At 40.6% G+C, this 22622-nt stretch overlaps 1 protein-coding gene across 1 annotated transcript in view; it reads left to right on the top strand.

Annotated features, from left to right (window-relative positions):
* Positions 1-22622, top strand: part of chd7 (chromodomain helicase DNA binding protein 7) — a 277990-nt gene that overhangs the window by 141363 nt on the left and 114005 nt on the right. The window contains exons 9-11 of the mRNA XM_078540439.1: positions 3889-3975; positions 14428-14565; positions 21266-21387. Of these exons, the coding sequence (XP_078396565.1) occupies positions 3889-3975; positions 14428-14565; positions 21266-21387 (347 nt within the window). The remainder of the gene's footprint in view (positions 1-3888; positions 3976-14427; positions 14566-21265; positions 21388-22622) is intronic.

Below are 22622 nucleotides of genomic sequence, written 5' to 3'. Positions count from 1 at the left end.
GAAATTGAAAACATGTCCCATCTCGTGATACAATAACTTGAGGGGACATGTTTCATTAAATTTTTAGTGTCTTCATTAGTATTTTTAAAAAGCGCTTCAGTCTCCCTGAAACAGCTCCATGCCTCAGGGAGACTGAAGCGCTTTATCGCACGCATGTGCGAACTGTGTGCCAGGCCCGCTCTCTCTCCCTCCCCACGCCTGCACAGGCAGCGCTTAGCGCTGCTGCTCGTGATCCACGCAGGGCAGGCCTTAATTGGCCCCTCCGCATTAAATTATGGATGGCGGCCAGCTTCCCGACCGCTCCTGCTGAGCCAGCCCGATGAGGGAAATATTCTGGCCATAGACACAAATCTTCCAGTCTCTGGCTAGCCGTAACCCAGAGGTACCTTAGAAGGTGGGCTGGGGACCCCCTCAGAAGTCCCAATGCAAGAGCTCCACGGGAATTGGTCAGGAAGTTTCAGCTACCAATGGGAAATTCCCCTGTGCCTGGAACCCTCCGAAAGTGTCTCCAACTCAGAGTTAGAGTCAGAGTCTTCGGAGGATTCTGAGTTAGTTACCAAATACTTACCCAGGAAATGTTAGACAAAGGAAAAAAACCATATCTAACGCCAACCCTCAGACTCCCCCCCACCCCTGACACTTGAACTCTACCCACACTGGCCCTTGGACTCTCGTCCCTCCACCCCGCCGCTTTGACTCCCCTGCGACATTCCAGCTCCCTCTGACTCCCACCCTGACTTCTCCCTGACCCCCTCCCAACCTACCCTCTGATTCTGCCCCCACCCACGACTCTCTGCCTGCCAACCGCCCCTCCCCCGACTCCCCCCTGCCCCCAGAACCCTCTGACTTCCTTCTGCCTCTCCTCCCCCCCCCACCCCGTCCCTTCGACTCTCCCACTGACTGTCCCTGGTTCTCTCTCACTGCTCCACCCTGCCCCCCACCGCGACCCTACCCACCCTATTCCCTATCCAGCTGGCACCCTGCCTCCCTAACACCACCCCCCACCCCACTTCACTCTCTCAATCACTCAATAACAAAGTGAAAAGTTATTTAATTGTCCAAAGCTTTTCACACGTTAGTGAATGAAGACGTACCAAAATACGACGCCTAGTGCTGTAAAAAGGGGCATAGCTTGACTTTCTCTGACGATCCAGCACTACAAAGAAGGACCCCCAGAACAGGCATGTGCTATATTTCTGAAGAGGCTGGGCTCACAAGTCAAGACGAGAAATGCAGAGCTCTAGCATTGGGTAATAAAAATAGGAGCGAAGAGGTAATCCAATGGTGATTGCCACCGCTCGGAAGATTCGGCCCATAGAGTCATGTTTATCGCAGATAACATCCAGTTCCATCACTGCACCACCTGCCGTGACCCACCTACTGCCTCCTTGTTGTCAAATTACTTGTCTGGCATCAGGTCTTTGGGTTGCAATTCTCTCCTGTTAAATAGTCAGAAAGCCAAAGTCGTCGTCTTAAAGCCCATGCCACATACTAGGTACCCTACCCATTGATTCCATCCCCATCTGCAGCCTCTGTCTTCAGTTAAATAAGACTGTTTGCAACCTCAGTATTCTATTCAACCTCAAGCTGAAATTAAACCCCATATCCTCTTTGTCACCTATTTCCAAAATATCACCTATCCCTGTCTCTAATTCAATCCATTTGTTCATGCCTTTGTGCCTCCAGACTCAATTGTTTCATTAATTCTCTCAGCAGCCTCCCATCTCCTGTCAACGCATATCATCCAAAACTGTAACCAGTATCCTATCCCCAACAGTAAGTCTCTTTCACCAATCGCCCTGTCTTTCCTGACTTATATTATATCTCAATTCCCCAGTGCCTCTAATTTAAAATGCTCAATTAGGTGTTTAAAGCTAAGCCTTCACCTCTCCCATGTCTGTAACCAGCTCTATCCCTACAATCTCTCGCTCACAAACCCTCAGAACTCTGAGTTTATTCATCTCTGGCCTTTTGTGTGCATCTGCACACGTGTTGGTTATGGTTTCAGACAGCTTGGCTATATTATCTGGTATTCCCTCCAAAAACCTCTATGCCTCTCCACTTCTCTTCCTTTAATATCCTACTTAAAAATCAAGCTTTTGGTTAAACATATTGTATTGCCGCCTTTGGCTTACATTTTTGTCTGCGCTTCTATAACGCACCTTAGGGATTTTTCTACTTTAAAGGTACAATATAAATACAAAGTGCATTGTAAAAGTTGCAGCAATAGTGTGGGTTCACTATCCATATCATCTCCAGATTGCAGTGCACGCTATCAAACTGTTTTTAAGTATATTTTTATTGCATATTTTGTAATGATACCTGTGTCCTGGTTACGCTGTATTCACATAAGAGTCACTTTGCTACTGTCCCTACTTCTGTAGAACTGGGGAACAGAACCTGGAGCCTGTGCAAAGTTATAGCCAAAAATAAGGTACAGCGAAAAGGACCGAGTATACCCATGAATCTTCCTGGTAAACATAATTGGACGTTTTGTGAATAAATAAATCAGAATTAGCTTGTCTGGGACCTAATCGATTACTGGTTATACAGTTTTTTCTCTTTGGCTTGTTGCAAATATTCACACTTTTGAAGAAACAATGTGAAAAGCTGTATAGTTGTGCTTTACTAAATCAAGAGTGACTATTTGTTGTCTAAGCAGGCACTTTTGAAATTTCTAAAAAAAGCTTGATATAGCTAATATTTTGCAATGGCTCAACATTGTTTTTATTTCTCACTGGACTGGTTTTCTTAAAATCATGTGAAGTGCTTCCATCTTCATTCAGTGTAATTCTGTTGCATCATCTTGGGTAAAGAAAAATATGATATCAGTTCACTGTCTATATTTAGGTGGATGATTTTTTTTTTACCAAGTTAAATGCAGAAGCAACTTCTGTAGAAGACAAAGCTGTGCCTTTACCATTAAAAACCAACTTATTTTCTGATAAAGCTTTGTAATATTGAAAAGGCAATTCAATCCGTATTCTAAGATAGCTAATTTCAGCTAGGGCAGTGATAGACATGCAGCAAACATTTTTAGTGTCCTGCCTGGGGAATTGAAAACAAAATAGCAAGGGCTCCAGTTCCCAGATAACTATTATTTCAATTGAAAATCGATAACTTTTGAGGGGAAGGGGGAGGTGGAGCTTTCACAGTGGCTAATCTAAACCAAATGGCATCAGTTCACACCAATCAAATTTTAAGCATTTGGATTAACTGATGTGTGATAAAGCAAGGAGTTGCATGATATATAATCTGCATCCTTTTTAGCACTGACTGCAACTTTGGTGTACCACTTCAGAAAGCCTACTCATGAAATATATATTGTATCCCATGCCTATTAGTTGTCCTTGGCATAGTTACACTCCCTGTTAGTCTGTTAGTAATTATTCTTTCTCAAACACCTTTCTCCCTGTCCACTTCCTTTTGAAAGTAAATTTAAAACTTCATTATGAAATTTAACAGGCATTATATTTGAAAATTCTGTTTTGTGTAGTAACATTTAAGCCATTTACTTTTTACTATATCACCAGTAATATGTCATTGCCATTAGTGACACTGATTTTTTATGATAGCCTTTGCTTTTTTAAAGAATACTGAAGAGTCAAATCCATAACTTCTTCTCAAATGTTGCTCATGAGTGAGTTGTAATTTCACACCATTTAAAATATTTGTAAAGCGTTGTGTTTAGGAGGTTTCACACAGTAATTAAGGGGACTTGTTAATAAAGCCTGAGGAATTTAATTCCTCATGGGGAGTAGTCCAGCTGAATTGTTGCAATTTAATTAACATGTTAGCAATGCCAAACTGTTGAAGGCTAATGAGGATAGCATAATAAGAAGCAAGAGGTCAACTGTTTTTTGTCCCCCCAATTTTTTTTTTTTGCAGGTTGAAGATGAGCCTTTTAATCCAGATTATGTAGAAGTAGACCGGATACTTGATGTATCACATAGCACTGATAAAGATAGTGGGGAGGTAAGGAATAATGTTTTATGTGTGCTTTGTGAACTGTTTATTTTGCAAGAGCTAGAATTTGTTACTTATAACTTTATGTATGCCTCTTGGCCATCAGTAGGTAAGTGATTTGTGTGGGTTGCAATTTAAGGAGTTCCATTGAAATTGCAGCTGTAGAATAGAGAAGCAATTTGGCAAATAAGTAGGGCAAAACAAATTCTGCATTAATAATGATGTACTAAATTACCAATGGCAATTGCTTTTGGCTTAAATTAATAATGTTTTTGAGCCAGGGCCATTTCTAAATAGCCCCTCCCCCCACACACCAAAAATTACCCCTGCATTTAATTTTTTTTTCTGTTTGTTTTATAGTTCCCACCTAAGGTTCTTTAAAATTCTTAGATGACTTAGGATGGTAGTTAGGAATTATTTCCATCTATTCAGAAATTGAACATTAGTACTTACTTTGGCATTCTATACATTGATTTTTATTTCATCAATGTTAGTCATACACCATTCTTTCTCAAAGTTCTGTTAATTGTTTGAAGCCCTCGTTTATTGTAGTATTGTCCAAACTCCTGCTATAAATGTGATTAGCAGTGATCAGCATCCCTAGCCTGTGTTTGCTACTTGAGTTGTGTGAATGGGAGCCTTTTTTCCAATCCAGCTAACTGCTACGTTAAAATTGAGACTATTGTATTCTTTGAGCCGCTGTGTTCAAAATAAAGCAAAACCAGAGCTTCTGATAACTTGATATATGAAGATTGTTCTTTTAAATGTTGAATTAAAGGAACAGTGTATTGTGAAGTACTGTGTAACTCTGAAAGTCACAACTGTGGCAATTAGGAAACTAACGTTTAATTGTACTTTGTTCAGTGATTAACATTTGCTCCATTTAGGAAAGAAAGGGCTCATTTCTGCTGAGTTTAGATGATGTTATCTGGACAAGAGTTGGTTTGTTACATTTGACTTCATTGTCCTCATTTCTAGAAATAGGAAAAAAGTTGGACGAAGTTACTACCCTTGATTGCTATCCAATGAGCTTGGTTGAAAGTGTATGCATGTACCCCCCCCCCCCAAAAGAAGTCATGATCTGGTTGAACTGTGATTGACCGTCATTCTTCTTATCATGCATGAAGAATCAGCACTCAAGCAAGGTGCTAGAGGTTTCTGTGCAACACAAGATCCTGCCTTCAGGATGAGTAGTGGGAGGAATTAAGGCGAAAATAAATTCTAAAATTTTATGTGGATTTAATGGAAATTGGGTATAGATACACAGGAGATTTTTTTAAAGTGTGCAAAGAAATGTCAATGTAAGATTTTCATGGTTGGGGTTGGGGGGCGGGGGGTTGCTTAGAAATGGCGTGAAGCTAAAACTTGAGAGAAGCTTGAAATCAGAAGTAAATTCAAACAAGATTGAAAACAGAGATCAAAAATATACATTATAAAGTCAGGAGCACTTTACATTGCAATGTGGTTTCTTCACCACACCTGAAAAAGGAACTTCTGCTGAGAAATCTGGTGTGAGAAACTTAACTTCAATCAAAAACTCATACCAGAACTATGAAATCAATCTCAAAACTTCAAGTTCATTCATTCAATCCCTAGGTCATCATATCGAAACAGTTGTAAAAGCACAAGACCTTAAAAATGTGTCCATTATTTTCTAAAAAGGAAATGATGGTTAAATTAGCCAATTGGTTTGAAATCTGGCTTGCTAATAAGGAGCAAAAGATGATATTTGGGAAAAGTTTGTGGGGTTGGAGAAAGAGCGATTAGTAGCGTTCCACAGTCACTTATTCTGGAACCTTTGTTAACACTATGGCAAGCTTTGTGACCAAGTGAAAACCCAAAGGGGATAAGGCAATCTAAAATATCCAGATCAATTAGCTGGATGGGTTTAGAAATGGCAAATGAAGAAAAGGCTGAGGGAAGACTTGACTCATTACTTTGAAATTCAGAGAGCCGTAACTATAATCAATCCAATTGACTTAGACAGAATATCAAGCTAGAGGGCAAGTTGAAAGCCTTCATTGTGGTTTGTCTTACTCTTTGTGGAATAATAGATATTAAAGTGAAGAAGAGGGTTATTTGACCCATGGTGCCAGTACTGTCTTTTAAACTGGAGCTATCTTCTCTAATCCCATTTCTTGTTCTTTTCCCCTTTTGTTTATATCTTTCCTTTTCAAATACTTACCTAGTTGCCCTTTAACTGATACAGCCTCTGCCTTATTGGCTACTGTGGCAAAGTGTTCCATATTCTAAGAACTTGTATTGGGAAAGAAATGCTTTCAACTTCTGCTCTGTTCCTCTAGTGCCAATCCATGAATCTGTGCCTTTCTCTTTTGGACTTGCTAGTCATATGGAACAATCTCAAAATGCTGAACAATTTGTAAAGCACTGTTCTATCCCCTATAATCTTTCAATGAAAATCTCAGATTTTCATACCTTTTCTCCATAAATATAACCCTCTCATTTGTGCCTTTATTTTAGTGAATCTTTGCTATTTCCTTTCACTGGGATTGATATCTTTTCTATAATGAGGTGCCCAGAACTGCATGTATTATTCCGTATAAAGTTAACTAATGTCTTGTGCAAGTTTAGCATCACCCCTTTTTGCTTTTATATTCAATGTTTCTATGTCAATTACAAAATCTGATTGGCCTTTTCCACCTACAGTCCTGCCTTCAAAGATTATGTTTCTGTACTGTAGATCTCTGTTGTTCTTCCATCTGAGAGTCTTATCGTTTAGCATGTTTTTACTTTATGCTGCTCCTTTCTCAAGTTGTAATACTTGAATACTTGAATTTCCGCTGCCTTAGTAATGGCATAGATGTTTTATAACTAAATTCGAGTGAGTTTTTTTTTGTTGTTGCTACTTTTCTCTCCCACTTTTGCTAGGATATGGATCTTCAGTTTCTTGCAGCCTTCCAGTTCATCATCCTACCACCACTCTTTGTGTGCCTCTCACAGGACAACTCTCTCATCCAGGGACCAATTTAGTGAACCTTCGCTGTATGGCCTCCAATGCAAGTATATTTGTTCTTAAATGTGGAGACCAAAACTGCACACAGTACTCTAGATGTCTCTCAAAAACCCTGTATAACTGCAGCAAGATGACTTTATTCTCCTACTCCAATCCCCTTGCAATGAAGGCCAACATGCCATTTGTTTTCCTAATTATTTGCTTCACCCGCATACTAACTTTCTGCATTCCTTGAACAAGCACACCTGAGTCTCTTTGAATATCAAAACTTACAAGTTTCACACTTCTTTAAAAAAAAATTCTGCTTTTAAATTATGACCAAAGTGAATAGGTTCACATTTCCCTATATCATACTCCGTCTGCCATCTTGTGCCAATTCACTTAACCTGCCTATATCGCTTTGCAGCCTCTCTGTGTCCTCCCCTCAGCATACCTTTCCACCCAGCTTGGTATTGTCAGCAAACTCATACATCACTCTCTCTCTTCATCAAAGTCATTAATATAGTTTGTCAATAGCTGAGGCTCTAGCACTGATTCTTGTGGCACTCCACTATTCACTGCCTACCAACTTAAAAAAGCCCTGCATATGCCCACCCTTTTCTCTCCCCTATCCAATCCTCTATCCATGCTAATATATTACCCCAACTTTTGCCTATTAACCTTTTGTGCAGCACCTTATTGAATGCCTTTTGGAAATCCAGGTATACTACATCTACTGGTTCCCCTTTATCTTTCCTTGCTAGTTACACCCTCAAAAAGCTCAAATAAATTTGTCAAGCAGGATTATCTTCAGTAAAATCATGAGTTCTAATAATACTATGCTTTTCCAAGTGTATTGTTAAGACTCCATTAATAATTTCCAGTATTTTCCCAACAACTGATGTTGGGCTAACTGGCCTGTAGTTCACTGTTTTTTCTCTCCTTTCTTGAAAAGCGGTATAATATTTTTCAATTTCCAATCTAGTGGAACCTTTCCCGAATCAAAGGAATTTTGGAAAATCATAGTTAGGACATCCACTGTCTCTGCAGCTATTTCTTTTAGAACCTTAGGATGTAGGCCATCAGGTCCTGGGGATTTGTCAAGTTTTAGTCCCTTAAGTTTCTCCAGTTCTTTATCTCTGCTGATATTAATTTCCCTAATTTCCTCACTCTTTTTAGCTCCTAGGTTTCTGGTATGAACTTATGTCTTCTGCTATGAAGACGCACAAACTATTCGTTCAATGCCTCTGCCATTTCCTCATTCCCTGTGATATTTTCCCTTGTTTCTGCTTCTAAGGGGCTTCTATGACTAATGTTTACTTTAGCTACTCTCTTCACTTTTATATACTTATAAACGCTCATATTCTTTTTTTTCCCTTTTTATCAACGTTTTGGTGCTGTATTTGTATGAACGTCAACCAAATATACTTTCACATAAGGGTCATTGGATACTGATCAAGAGTGCTATTTTTGGATCACTTCTCACTTCTCTAACACAAGAGGTGCTAATTTCAGTTGTAGCTGCCCTGACTGAAATCTATGTTAGCTCAACATAGACTGTGAATCAAATAAAAAAACTTCTTGGCCTACAGCAAAGATGGAACTTTTACTCAGCTGGCTAAGAGGGGAAAGATGGGTAAGCTTAATATTTTTCCTCATCAACTTTTATTTAGGGGAGGAAAATGACATTTTAAAAAAAATTTACATCTATTTGCAAAGATGATGATACCTATAGGGGTGAATTCGGCATAAGTGGCTATTTAAATGTGCCTAACTGAGCCAAATAGATGCTTCTTGTTCTAAGCTTTATGCTGTAATGCGAGAATCTAGTATTGGCAGTTTATTCAACTGTTGAAGGATTGATGTGCTTGTAACAGAATTCAGTACAACTCCAGCATTCTCACGAATGGTGGTTTGACCAGCTAGCAATCAGACTGTGAAACCTTGAGTGATTTTATTCTCCTCAAGTCCAGGCAGTACTGAGGTCTTTCATGGGATGTGAGCGTCACTGGCAAAGCCAGCATTTCTCACCCATCCCTTATTGCCCTTGAACCGAGTGGCTTGCTTGGCCATATCAGAGGGCAGTTAAGAGTCAACTACATTGCTGTGAATCTGGAGTCACATGTAGGCCAGACCAGTAAGGTTGGCAGGTTTCCTTCCCTCAAGGATATTAGTGAACCAGATGGGTTTTTACGTGGTCACCATTACTGAGAGTAGCTTTAAGTTCCATTTTTTTTAATTGGATTTAAATTCCACCAGCTGCCAAGGTGGGATTTGAACCCATGTCCCCTGGGCCTCTGGATTATTACTCCAGTGACATTACCACTACGCTGCAGTCACCTCTTCCTGACATCAGCAAACTCACATATCCTGAGCTCCATGGCTTTCTAGTACACCATGTACTATCACTCCTTTGGCCATTGGGGATTTTGAAATTCATATTGTTGTGTAACAGTTATTCTTCCTTGCCTCAATTTTTCCTCTGCTTCAAAATGCATGTCTGTACTTCATCTGAGGTGCATTTAATGTTGAAAGCAGGTCCAGCAGGAGTGTTGTAAAGCAATATTGTCAACATTAATAATGCCATTGAAATTGGTTATCTTCTCTAACCCCATTCCTTGTTCTTTTCCCCTTTTGTTCACATTCTTCCTTTTCAAATACTTACCCGGTTGTCCTTTAATTGATAGTCTTTGCATTAATAGCTTATTGTGAGTCAGGCAACATTCAAGTTGAAACACTGTTTTGAAAAATCAGTTCACTGCAAATCATCTTAATATGAACCATATATTCTGACATTTAATATAGTATACCATCAAATTATTATTTTAGAATTGGTGCTCATTAAAATTGACCAAGGCAGGTGATCTAACCTGCTTCACTTGGGAGCCCTAGTTCTTGTCTGTTAGCGTTGAGATTCAGTCCCAGGATTCAACTTTTTTAAAAATTCATTGATGGGATGTGAGCATCACTGGCTAGGCCAGCATTAATTGCCCTGCCCTTGAGAAGGTGGTGGTGAGCTGCTTTCTTGAACAGCTGCAGTCCCTTGAACAGGTGCACCCACGGTGTGGTTAAGGAGGGAGTTCCAGGATTTTGGCCCTCCGACACTGAAGGAACGGCGATATATTACCAACTTAGGATGGTGAGTGACTTGGAGGGGAACTTCCAGGTGGTGGTGTTTCCATCTATCTGCTGCCCTTGTCCTAGATGGTTGTGGGTTTGGAAGATGTTATCTAAGGAGCCTTGGTGAGTTCCTGCAATGCATCTTGTAGATGGTTTACACTGCTGCCACTGTGTGTCGGGGGTGGAAGGAGTGAATGTTTGTGTATAGGGTGCCAATCAAGCGGGCTGCTTTGTCCTGGATGGCGTCAAGCTTCTTGAGTGTTGTTGGAGCTGCATTCATCCAGGCAAATGGAGAGTATTCCATCACACCCCTGACCTGTGCCTTGTAGATGATGGACAGGTTTTGGAAAGTCAGGAGGTGAGTTACTCCATGCAGAATTCCTAGCCTCTGACCTGCTCTTATAGCCACAGTATTTATATGGCTAGTCCAGTTCAGTTTCTGTTCAATGGTAAACCCTAGGATGTTGATAGTGGGGGATTCAGCGATGGTAATGCCACTGAATGTCAAGGGCGATGATTAGATTCTCTTGCTGGAGATGGTCATTGCCTGGCACTTGTGTGGCCTGAATGTTACTTGCTACTTGTCAGCCCAAGCCTGGATATTGTCCAGGTTTTGCTGTATTTGGACATGAGTTGCTTCAGTATCTGAGCTGAGCATTGTGCACTCATCGGCGAACATCCTGACTTCTGATCTTATGATGGAAGGAAGGTCATTGATGAAGCAGCTGAAGATGGTTGGGCCTAGGACACTACCCTGTGGAAATCCTGCAGTGATGTCCAGGAACTGAGACGATTGACCTCTAACAACTACGACCATCTTCCTTTGGGCCAGGTATAACTCCAACCAGCAGAGAGTTTCCCCCCCCTCATTCCCATTTATTCCAGTTTTGCTACGGCTCCCTGATGCCACACTTGATCAAATGACCTACTGTAATGTCATCTAGGACAAATACATTGTACTGTACAATGTTGACAATTTGGTTTCTAATGTAGCAACATTTTCCCCCATAACCTCAGCAGTGGATTCGAGCCTTTGATTTTGACTTTTGGGAAATTAGTGGATAGTGCTTTTTTTCATTTTAACCCAGTTCACAATTCTGCCTCTTATAATGGGTATAAAGCCGTGGGGTTCAAACTTTCCTTTACTGGGACCTATAGCAACTACGGTTAAATTTTTAGGGACACCTAAAATTGCCTTAACCCCTCATCCTAACCTACGAAAGAGAACGTGAGTGAAAGAACCATGCTGTTACTGCGGCAATGTTTATATTGGGCTATGGTGCATATGACACACTTTCTGCTCACAACTTCTGGTATCATTTTTATAAGGGAGAACCCAGTCAATATGTTACTGTGAAAACATATCTAGTTGAATGAACTTTGTGAAAAAAATCCAATCAATTACATACTTCACAATAACATTAAATTTAATCAGTAAATTGCTTATTGTGATTTGTAATATCTGCATTAAAGTTTTTACCTGAAGGTCTTTCCCCCTCCCAAAAGCTTGGGCTTAATAACTTTGCCCAGAATGGGGCCATTTATAGTTGACCCAGCTGGTAGCTTGTATACTTTCCCAGGATGCATCAGCAGAATTTTAAACCAGCCAAAAGATGATAATTTTCTTAGTCTTTACTATGCTGATTACATACCTTGGTTGAAGGGAATCTGGAACGTCTCTTTGTTCTCCCTGACCTAATGGAGATGATATTGCCTACATAATTAAGCAAACGTATATTGATAAAACTATTGATTTTGTTTCCAAATATGTATTGATATGACCATGGAATTTTTTCCTGAAAATACCATGAATACATCTATAATGCTATCCAAAATACCAAGTGGCACTTGCTTAGCAATAACCTGTTCACTGACACCCAGTTTGGGTTCCACCAGGGCCACTCAGCTCCTGACCTCATTACAGCCTTGGTTCAAACATGGACAAAAGAGCTGAACTCCCGAGGTGAGGTGTGTATGACTGCCCTTGACATTTTTTTTTCTTTTTCTTTTACTTGTTCATGGGATGTCGGCATCGCTGACTAGGCCAGTATTTATTGCCCATCCCTAATTGATCCCCCTTGTTCAGAGGGCATTTAAGAGTCAACCACATTGCTGTGGGTCTGGAGTCACATGTAGGCCAGACCAGGAAAGGACAGCAGATTTCCTTCCCTAAAGGACATTAATAAACCAGATTGGTTTTTACAACAATTGGCAGTGGTCTCGTGGTCATCATCAGACTTTTAAGTCCAGATTTTTATTGAATTCAAATTTCACCACCTGCCATGGTGTGATTCGAACCCGGGTCCCCAGAGCATTACCCTGGGTCTGTGGAACACTAGTCCAGTGACAGTACCACTATGCCACCATCTCCCCAACTTCAAGGCCGCATTTGGCCGAGTGTGGCATCAAGGAGCTCTAGCAAAACTGGAGTCAATGGGAATCAGGGAAAACTCTCCACTGGTTGGAGTCAGACCTAGCACAAAGAAAGATGTTTGTGGTTGTTGGAGGTCAGCCATCTCAGCTCCAGGACATCACTCAGGAGTGTCCTCAGCTCAACAATCTTCAGCTGCTTCATCAATGACCTACCTTCCATCATAAGGTCAGAAGTGGTGATGTTCGCTGATGATTGCACAATGTTCGGCACCATTCACGATGATTCAGATACTGAAGCAGTACATGTCCAAATGCAGCAATATCAATAACAGTATCCAGGTTTGGGCTGACAAGTAACATTCGCACCACACAAGTGCCAGGCAATGACCTTCTCCAGCAAGAGATTTTCTAACCATCACCCCTTGATGTTTATTGGCATTACCATCACTGAATCCCCCACTATCAACATCCTGGGGGTTACCATTGACCAGAAACTGAACTGGATTAGCCATATAAATACTGTAGCTACAAGAGCAGGCCAGAGGCTAGGAATTGTGCAACGGGTAACTCACCACCTGAGTCCCCAAGGCCTGTCCACCATCTACAAATCACAAGTCAGGAGTGTGATGTAATACTCCCCACTTGTCTGGATGAGTGCAGCTTCCACTACACCCAAGAAGCTTGACACCATCTAGGACAAAGCAGCCCGCTTGATTGGCACCACATCCACAAACATTCACTCCCTCCACCATTGTGGCACTAGTGTGTACCATCCACAAGATGCATTGCAGGAACTCACCAAGGCTGCTGAGACAACATCTTCCAAACCCACGACCACTACCATCTAGAAGGACAAGGGCAGCAGGTAGATGGGAACACCACCACCTGGAAGTTCCCCTCCAAGTCACTCATCATCCTGACTTGGGAATATATCACCTTCACTGGAACTCCCTCCCTAACAGCACTGTGGGTGTACCTATACCACATGGACTGCAGCGGTTCAAGAAGGCAGCTCACCACCACCTTCTCAAGGGCTATTAGGAATGGGCAATAAAAGTTGGCCCAGCCAGTGAAGCCCACATCCCATGAATGAATAAAAAAAAATTGTCTAATAATATGCTCTTTCACTTAAGTGAATTATGGCCTTATAATACATTATGTAGAATGAAACAGCAGATCCTCTGATTAAATTATAAACAAATACAGAAGATTTAAGAAATCTTAATTTTGATCTGACCTCTGGAATTCCAGAAAACTTGATATTGCGTAATACTTTAATTTTGGATGGGATAGAATTGCATCATGCAATGATCCCTGAAAGAGTGGTGCTTGCAATAAAAAGACAAATGAAGAAATTTGGGTCTTATACATGAAGAAAATAGAATTAGCTTGGAGCAAGAGCTGTGAGATTTCCCGTACTTATTTAGGCATCTAAGGTGTGCTGATGCTTGCTGCTATCATACCTTGCATGCTTTAAAATACTTTCCCCGTTCAATCAGCAAGCTAGTTGTGTTAGAGGTGAAGAGAGAACTTTCCCACTCATCAGTTGTAGCTACTGTTGTGATCTGGTTATCTTCTGCAATTGGGTTGTTTGAGCAACTGGAGGTTTTTCCTGCTGTTTACTTTGTGATTATCAGGAACCAACAGTGCAATGTGGGTTTCAGCACCATTTGTCCATGAAATGCTCATATTGAGGATATTTATCTCTTATGTTTAATATCAAACTGGATATGTTGAAGAGCTTGGTGATGGTATTAATTTTAAAGCCATTGCTTTCAAAAGCAAAATGGGTTGTAAGGAAGTGTTATTAATATAGTTTGAACTTTTAGAGCTTAAGACTTCTTAAGGCAACATACTTAATGCATTTGCTGGAAGTTTATTCTGATGCTTGCTGTAGTGTTTAGAAAATCCATGTCCTGACTTGTACAAATAAATCTCGGAAAATTGAGAAATGAAGTGTATGCAAATTAGTTGGGTAATCCCAAATGGATTAATTTTGTTGGTTTTCAAAATAGCCAATAACCCATTATTTGGTGAAGTGGTGTTCTCTTCCATATGAAGAAAGCACTTGGGAACTGAAACCAGACACAGACCAAGTCAAGATCGAAGAATTTCACCAACTACAGTCTGTGAAACCAAGAACTGAGCATACGGTAAGATCACAATTCTGTACTTGAGTTGCAGGCTGAGAAAAAGTAAAAAGGGTAGATTAAGATGACTCATAGAGAACCTGAAAGAAGGCTGACAGTCAGATAATGGGAAATAGAGTAGACTTTTACAAGTAAAGTAAAGTTACTCATAGAATCTTGTATTTGAGTGAGGGAAAGATAGAAATGCTGAAGCACTTGACAATAGTTTTTACAGGTGTAAGTTGGACTGTTGAATGACTCAATGGATGTGGAAGAACCACTACTGGAGACAAATATTCAAAAATATCCTGCACTAAAAAAGTTAATAGGATCGAAAGAAGAAAAGTCACAAGGCTTTAATCATATGTATCCCATATTGAAGGTTGGGAAAGAGAGCAAAACCACTTACAAATCTTTGAAAACAAGAATCGTGCCAAAGGATTTGAGGATCGTAAATATTATACTTCCTTTCAAAAAGAGGAAGGGAATTAGTTAGGGAATGATATGCTACTTAGCCTTTCCTTCATTGTGGTTACATTTCTTTTGAGCTAATCACGGACAGTTGGTGTGGATTTGTAAAGGGCAGATTGTGCTTGACTATTCTAATTTAATTTTTTGAGGAAATCAGAAAAGAAATTCAGTGAATATTGTATATGAATTTTCAGAATGCATTTCCCAGTTAAGAGACGTGTGCTAATTAAAGCACATGGAGATGTGCACGTTTGGCTAGGGAACAGAATGCAAAGAATAGAGGTAAATATCATTTTAGGATTGGTAGAATCTGGTACTTGAACTTGTTTTTCCATTTGCAGTGGAACCTCTAATTTATGACCTACCTTCTAATAGATTGCCTGTTGTCATACAAGTATATAAATTTGGCTGACAAGGTTCTCCATTGTAATTAATCTCCAATGAAAGACCATCCACTCAAAGCACCCAGACTCTACACGCAATTAACAATCCCGCCGAAGAGAGCAGGAGCACAATGAATGGGTGGGATTATAACAGAATGTTTACAGTGCAGAAGGAGGCCATGCGGACCATCGAGTCTGCACTGGCTTACTGAAAGAGCAGTCTACCTAATCCCACTCCCCTGCCTGATCCTGTAACCTTGCACATTTTTCTTTTCAGATAGCAATCCAATTCCTTTTTGAATGCCTCAATCAAACCTGCCTCCACTACCCCCTCAGGAAGTTTGTTCCAGACTCCAACCACCCTCTGGGTGAAAAAGTTATTCCTCGCATCAGTTCTCCTTTTGCCTATTATTTTAAATATGTGCCCTCTAGTTCTTGATATACTCTTGAGAGGGAACAGTTTCTCACTATTTACCCTGTCCATACCCCTCAAGATCTTGAATACCTCTTTCAAGTTTCCTCTCAGCCTTCTTTACTCCAAGGAAAACAGACCCAACCTCTCCAGTCTATCCTCATAGCTACAGTTGTTTATCCATAAGACCATAAGACATAGGAGCAGAAATTAGGCCATTCGGCCCATCGAGTCTGCTCTGCCATTCAATCATGGCTGATAAGTTTCTCAACCCCATTCTCCCGCCTTCTCCCCTTACCAATCAAGAACCTATCTATCTCGGTCTTAAATACACTCAATGACCTGGCCTCCACAGCCTTCTGTGGTAATGAATTCCATAGATTCACCACTCTCTGACTAAAGAAGTTTCTCCTAATCTCTGTTCTAAAAGGTCTTCCTTTACTCTGAGGCTGTGCCCACGGGTCCTAGTCTCTCCTACTAATGGAAACATCTTCCCCACGTCCACTCTATTCAGGCCTTTCAGTATTCTGTAAGTTTCAGTCAGATCCCCCATCATCCTTCTAAACTCCATCGAGTATAGACCCAGAGTCCTCAAACGTTCCTCATATGTTAAGCTTTTCATTCCTGGGATCGTTCTCATGAATCTCCTCTGGACCCTCTCCAGGGCCAACACATCCTTCCTGAGATACGGGGCCCAAAATTGCTCTCAATATTCTAAATGTGGTCTGACCAGAGCCTTATAAAGCCTCAGCAGCACATCCCTGCTTTTATATTCTAGTCCTCTCGAAATAAATGCCAACATTGCATTTGCCTTCCTAACCACTGACTCAACCTGCAAGTTAACCTTAAGAGAATCCTGGACTAGGACTCCCAAGTCCTTTTGCACTCCAGATTTCTGAATTCTCTCCCCATTTAGAAAATAGTCTATAGCCCTGGAATCATTCTTGTTAATCTCCTCTGTAATCTCTCCAGTGCCTTCACATCCGTCAAGTGTGGCACCCAGAATTAGATGCAGTACTCCAGATGAGGCCTGTCTTATATAAGTTTAACATGACCTCCTTACTCTTGTACTCAATGCCCCTATTAATAAAACCTAGAATGCCATATGCTTTATTAACTGCTACCTCAACATGCCCTGCCACTTTCAATGACTTATGTACATATACACCAAGGTCCCTTTGATCTGTGCCTCCTTTAGAGTTTCTCCCTTTAGTTTATACTGTCTGTCCAAATTCTTCCTGTCAACATGAATCACTTCACATTTCTCTGCATTGAACTTCATCTGCCATTTGCCTGCCTAATCCACGAATATGTCTGTCCTTTTGAAGCTCAAGACTATCCTCGTCACAGTTGACAATGCTTCCAATCTTCGTGTCATCTGCAAATTTTGAAATCATGCCCTGCACACCACAGTCTTGGTCATTAATATATGTCAAGAGGAGCAAGGGTCCAAACACTGCCCCCTGGAGAGCTCCATTACAGACCTTCCTCCACTCTGAAAAACAATCATTTATCACTACTCTCTGTTTCCTGCAACTGCTTTGTGACATCCTTAACCCTGGCACCAGGGAGGCAACATACCATCCTGGAGTCACGTGTACAGCCACAGAAACACCAGTCTGCTCCTCTAACTATGGAATACCCTACTGATAGCACTTCCACTCTACCTCCTCTCCTCCTGTGCAGCTGAGCCACCCATGGTGCCACAAACTTGGCTCTTGCTACAGTCCTCTGAGGAACCATCTCACTCACCAATATCCAAAATGGAAAAGCGGTTAGAAAGCATGAGAGCCTCGGGGGATTCCTGCACCACCTGCCTGTTTCTCTTGGATACTCTGGTGGTCACCCATTCGCCCTCTGCCTGTGTACTACTTAGTTGTGATGTGACCATCTCTCTTAATGCTATCCACATAATCCTCAACCTTGTGGATGCACCACAGTGACTCCAGCTGCCGCTCAAATTCCGCGACCTGGAGCTCAAGTTTCTGCAGCTGGTGACACTTCCTGCAGATGTAGTCATCGAGGCCACTTGTTTACTCACCTGTCGCTCACCAATCGTCGTCTCCTCTTCCTCTCACGCTCTTTATGAAGTCTCTCTGCTCTCTCCCTCTCACGCTCTTTGTGATGTCTTGCTGCTCTCTCCCTCTCGCCTCTTTATGAAGCCTCACTGCTAAATTATGAAAACAATTTTGCATTGCATTGCTGATAAAAATGCATCTGGGCTGCAAGGCATAGTACCATGCTCTAGCTGATAAGCATATCACTGACAGTTCACATATTTTGTAACTGACTTTCTGTCTCAGGAAGAACTTTCTAGAGCTGCTGCATCCATGCATTTGTTCAATTTCAGACTGCTTCCATCTCCTTCTGCTGCTGTACACTCAATTGCATTTGTATTTATCCCACGCATCCCACTAGAGTAGCATAGGGACATAATGTTATTCAGAGCAACATAGCAATGGAATGAATCATGCTGTCTTTTATGCTGATTCACTCAGGAGTTCAAGCATAAATCACCTCCACTAGAAGAAAGTGTTCTATTCTTGAAGTTCTGAATCAGAAACAACATTTTGAAAATTTAGTATACAGCAACAGAGGGCCTAGTATTGTTTAGGAGTGCACAGTAGATTATATACGATGGCAACATGGAGGAAATCGACCATTAAAGATCTGTATTTTTTGAGAACTACCTGTGGTATTTTCATGCAATATCCCTCCAAAGAGGGACCAGTTGCTTTGAGAGGCCACTTTTTCTTGGTGATCATAAAAGACAGCTTTCAATGTACATTATAGAGGGAAAAGAACAATGAAAGAAAATGAAACCAGTGGTAAGATTTTAAGAATTGAGGAATAAAGGGGTACAGATAACTAAGGAATTCAGTTATAGAAGGCCTTTAGAAAGGCAGAAAAAAGGATTCTGCATTATTTTTTAGGGAATTTGAGTATAAAAGCATAAAGTGATGTTGTTAGTCGTTTTGTAGTACAGAACATTCGCAAGAATACAAATATAAGGGGGAGAACAACAATATATGCTGTATGTAAAGAATGCTGATTGGTTGACAAGTGATGGTGCCATGGAGAAGCACCACTGATGGTGACTGACAGTTAACTGCCAAGCATTGTTTGACATTTAAACCAGGCAACTTGACCCTGATTGGTCAAGGCATTGCCCTGAGGAAAGAGTCACAGAATGGCTGTCACTTTTTTTTGCTGAAAAGGTGCAATGTATGTACAAAGAACAGGGCCCTGTCATTAATACATGTAGCTTTCAGTACATGCAAATGTGTCACATTGTGAGCTCCACTGACCATCTTAAATTGGTTGTCAGTGTAATTCTTGGCACATTGAGGATTATTCAGCAAATGTTGTCCAATCGTGGAATCATATCTAATGTTGGACACTGTGTTTTGAGTTTTGCAAGCATGGGCTGGTTGGGTGTGGTCTGTACTCTGCCCATTGTAAACAGCGGCTGGGACATGCTGTTTGATACGATCTTTGGAACATTTGGCCTACATACCCTAACATCCCACTGGCATTGAAATTCATATACCACATTACTCATTTGTATGATAGGCAGAACTTCTTTTGGGCTTGACAGCAGCATCCTGTTAGTGGCAAATACCACTCATGTTGATACTGCATAGTCCTGAGTGAACAAACGAACAAGGGGCAAGAGTAGACCATTCAGCCCCTCGAGCCTGCTCCGCTATTTAATAAGATCATGGCTGATCTAATAATAACCTGAAATCTGCATCCCACCTACCCCGATAACTTATCACCCACTTGCTTACCAAGAACCTATCCACCTCCGCCTTAAAAGTATTCAAAGACTCTGGTTCCATCACCTTTTCAGGAAGAGTGTTCCAAAGACTTACGGCCTCCTGAGAGAAATAAAATTCTCCTCATCTCTGTTTTAAATGGGCAAGCCTTTATTTTTAAACTATGACCCCTAATTCTAGATTCTCCAACAAGAGGAAACACCCTCTCCACAACCATCCTGTCAAGACACCTCAGGATCTTATATGTTTCAATCAAGTCACCTCTTACTCTTCTAAACTCCAGCGGATGCAAGCCTAGTCTGTCCACCCTTTCCTCATAACACAACTCACTCATTCCAGGTATTAGCCTAGTAAACCATCTCAGAACTGCTTCCAACGCACTTACATTCTTCCTTAAATAAGGTGACCAAAACTGTACACAGCACTCAAGATGTGGCCTCACCAATGTCCTGTACAACTGAAGCATAATCTCCCTACTTTTGTATTCAATTTGCCTCGCAATAAATGATAACATTCTATTATCTTTCCTAATTACTTGCTGTACCTGCATACGAGCCTTTTGTGATTCATGCACTAGGACACCCAGATCCCTCTGTATCTCAGAGTTCTGCAATCTCTAACCATTTAGATAATATGCTTCTCTTTTTATTCTTCTTGCCAAAATGGAGAATTTCATATTTTCCCACATTATACTCCATTTGCCAGATCTTTACCCACTCACACCTATATCCTTTTGTAGCCTCCTTATGCCCTCTTCACAACTTACTTTCCTGCCTTTTTTTGTGTCATCAGCAAATTTGGCAACCATCCCATCCATTCCTTCACCCAAGTCATTTATGTCAATTTTAAACAATTGAGGTCCCAGCACTGATCCCTGTGGCACACCACTCCGTTACATCTTGCCTATCTGAAAAAGACCCATTTATGCCTACACTCTGTTTCCTGTTAGCCAGCCAATCTTCTATCCATGCCAAATGTTATCCCTATACCATGAGCTTTTATTTTTTGCAATAACCTTTGATGTGGCACTTTATCGAATGCCTTCTGGAAATCTAAGTACAGTAAGTACAGACAAAAAACTTAGACATGTCTATTTTTTTCAGCAATACTCAAGTTCTGTACTACAAACTAGCTATCAACATCACTTTATGTTTTGGTGAGGCCACTATCTGAATATTTCATACAGATGTGGGTACCCATTTATATATTAAACCCCTGAAATGATTTAGCAAAGGTTCATTGGAATACTAAAGATGAGAGGTTACATAAAACTGTTTCGAATTGGGGCCTCTTTGGAAAAGAAAAGGTTAAGCTTCGGAATCTAATGAGATTTTCCAGGCAAGTTATTCACTTGTCAAGGGTTTCAATGCTGCAGGGCATAAGTTTAAAATATAAAAAAGAATCAAGGGAAGTTGAGCCCAACTTCAAAAAGTGTAATTCAGTTGTAGACTGAGTTACTAGGAAAGCACTCTGAACTAGGTGGTGTAAGTGGGTTCCGAGGTAATTGGATGCATTTTTAGAGAACGTATTGAGGAATATTGTGAGAAGATGGGCACTAGCCAGTATTAACTGAGGTAAAAGGGCCAAGCTTGTTTGATCTAAATACCTTGCCCAATCGATTAACATTTTTGAGTTCTTATATAACTATAGTTTTGCTAATATTGATTTGTATCCATAAGGAACGGCCGCTTGCAGAATTCTGGACAAAATTGGAACATTCAAGGGATTATAAAAATGGCAACCAACTCAGGGAATATCAACTGGAGGGCGTAAATTGGCTACTCTTCAATTGGTACAACAGGTGAGTTATTGTGCTTTCAAAATAGTTTGGAGTAATAGACAAAAATCATTTTACAGAAATGTGTAGAACTATTTTTATATTGGCATTATTTAATTTCAGATTCCATGAGGCTGGCATCTGTGAGCCAGCTCCCTTATGCTCCAGCAGCAGGTTCATCATTCCATGAAAAACTAGTTTGGAGTCAAATTCAGTAGCTTAAGGCTGACTCGCAGATGTTTAATCCAGAATCTGATGAAAGCACCATGATAGAAGCTTAGCAACTTAAATTTATGGAGTATTTTTAACAGAGAAATGTCCCAAGACATTTCACAGGAATGCAATTGGATGAAATTAACACCAAGCAAAAGATGGAGACAATTGAAGTGTCTGTGAATGGGTTTTTCAAGAGGTTCTTAAAGGAGGAAAGAGAGTTAGATTGACTGATTTAGGGAGGGCAATAGTATGGAGCCTAAATGGTGGTAATAAATATGGTTTCTGTTCTTTTAAAAAAAATACTGCTGTAATGGTATTAATGCAATGCAGAGTGCAGATTTGTATTATCTTTTACCATTTTCATCTTGAATGCAATGATATGAGAGATTTGCCCCGAATGTGGAGAGGAACAAGGAAGTGGTTTAATCACCAAAAAATGTAATAGTCAAATTCTTCATGTAATTGCTTTTTTTTGGAAGATCAGATAGTACCTGAAGTTTTTGGCATGTAGAAGCTTTTTAAAGTCCTACAAATGTCAATCTTGGATAATTTTCACCTTTGGTCTTTTAAAGAATTCAAATAGTAAAACATTTGTCTTAACTAAAAATACACCTGCAGCAAGAAATAGAGCCCCAAATTTCTTGAAGTAATAAAAATGATGTAACTTGGATCATATAGTGAAAAAGAGTTATGTCAACAGAATGCTTAGTCTTGTAAGAAGTGCAATAAGAGGGATCCTAGCTTTCCATTGCTCATGTAGCACAGATTGTGGATCAGCTTTTCTCTCCAGAAGTTGTAGAGCCAGTTAAATCTCCTTCAGAGGGTGTTTGAAAACTGAAGACAAGTATATAGTAAATATAATGCCTTTGATTACTATTTGCTCACGATTCTCGAATCATCCTGGAATGCAAAGATAGCCACCGGCTTGTTTTCTCTACCACAAACCACTTCTTAAACCCCTCTCCTCTGTCCCCTGCACCCTCACCTCTAACAAGTGCAAAGAGATCATGGACAATTTTGTCACTAAGATCAACACAATGCGA

The sequence above is a fragment of the Cetorhinus maximus genome, chromosome 4, assembly GCF_964194155.1.
Source record: "Cetorhinus maximus chromosome 4, sCetMax3.hap1.1, whole genome shotgun sequence".
In the NCBI taxonomy this organism is placed as follows: Eukaryota; Metazoa; Chordata; class Chondrichthyes; order Lamniformes; family Cetorhinidae; genus Cetorhinus; species Cetorhinus maximus.
Note: the sequence above shows the minus strand (reverse complement) of the source record. Positions and strands in the feature narration are given on the sequence as shown.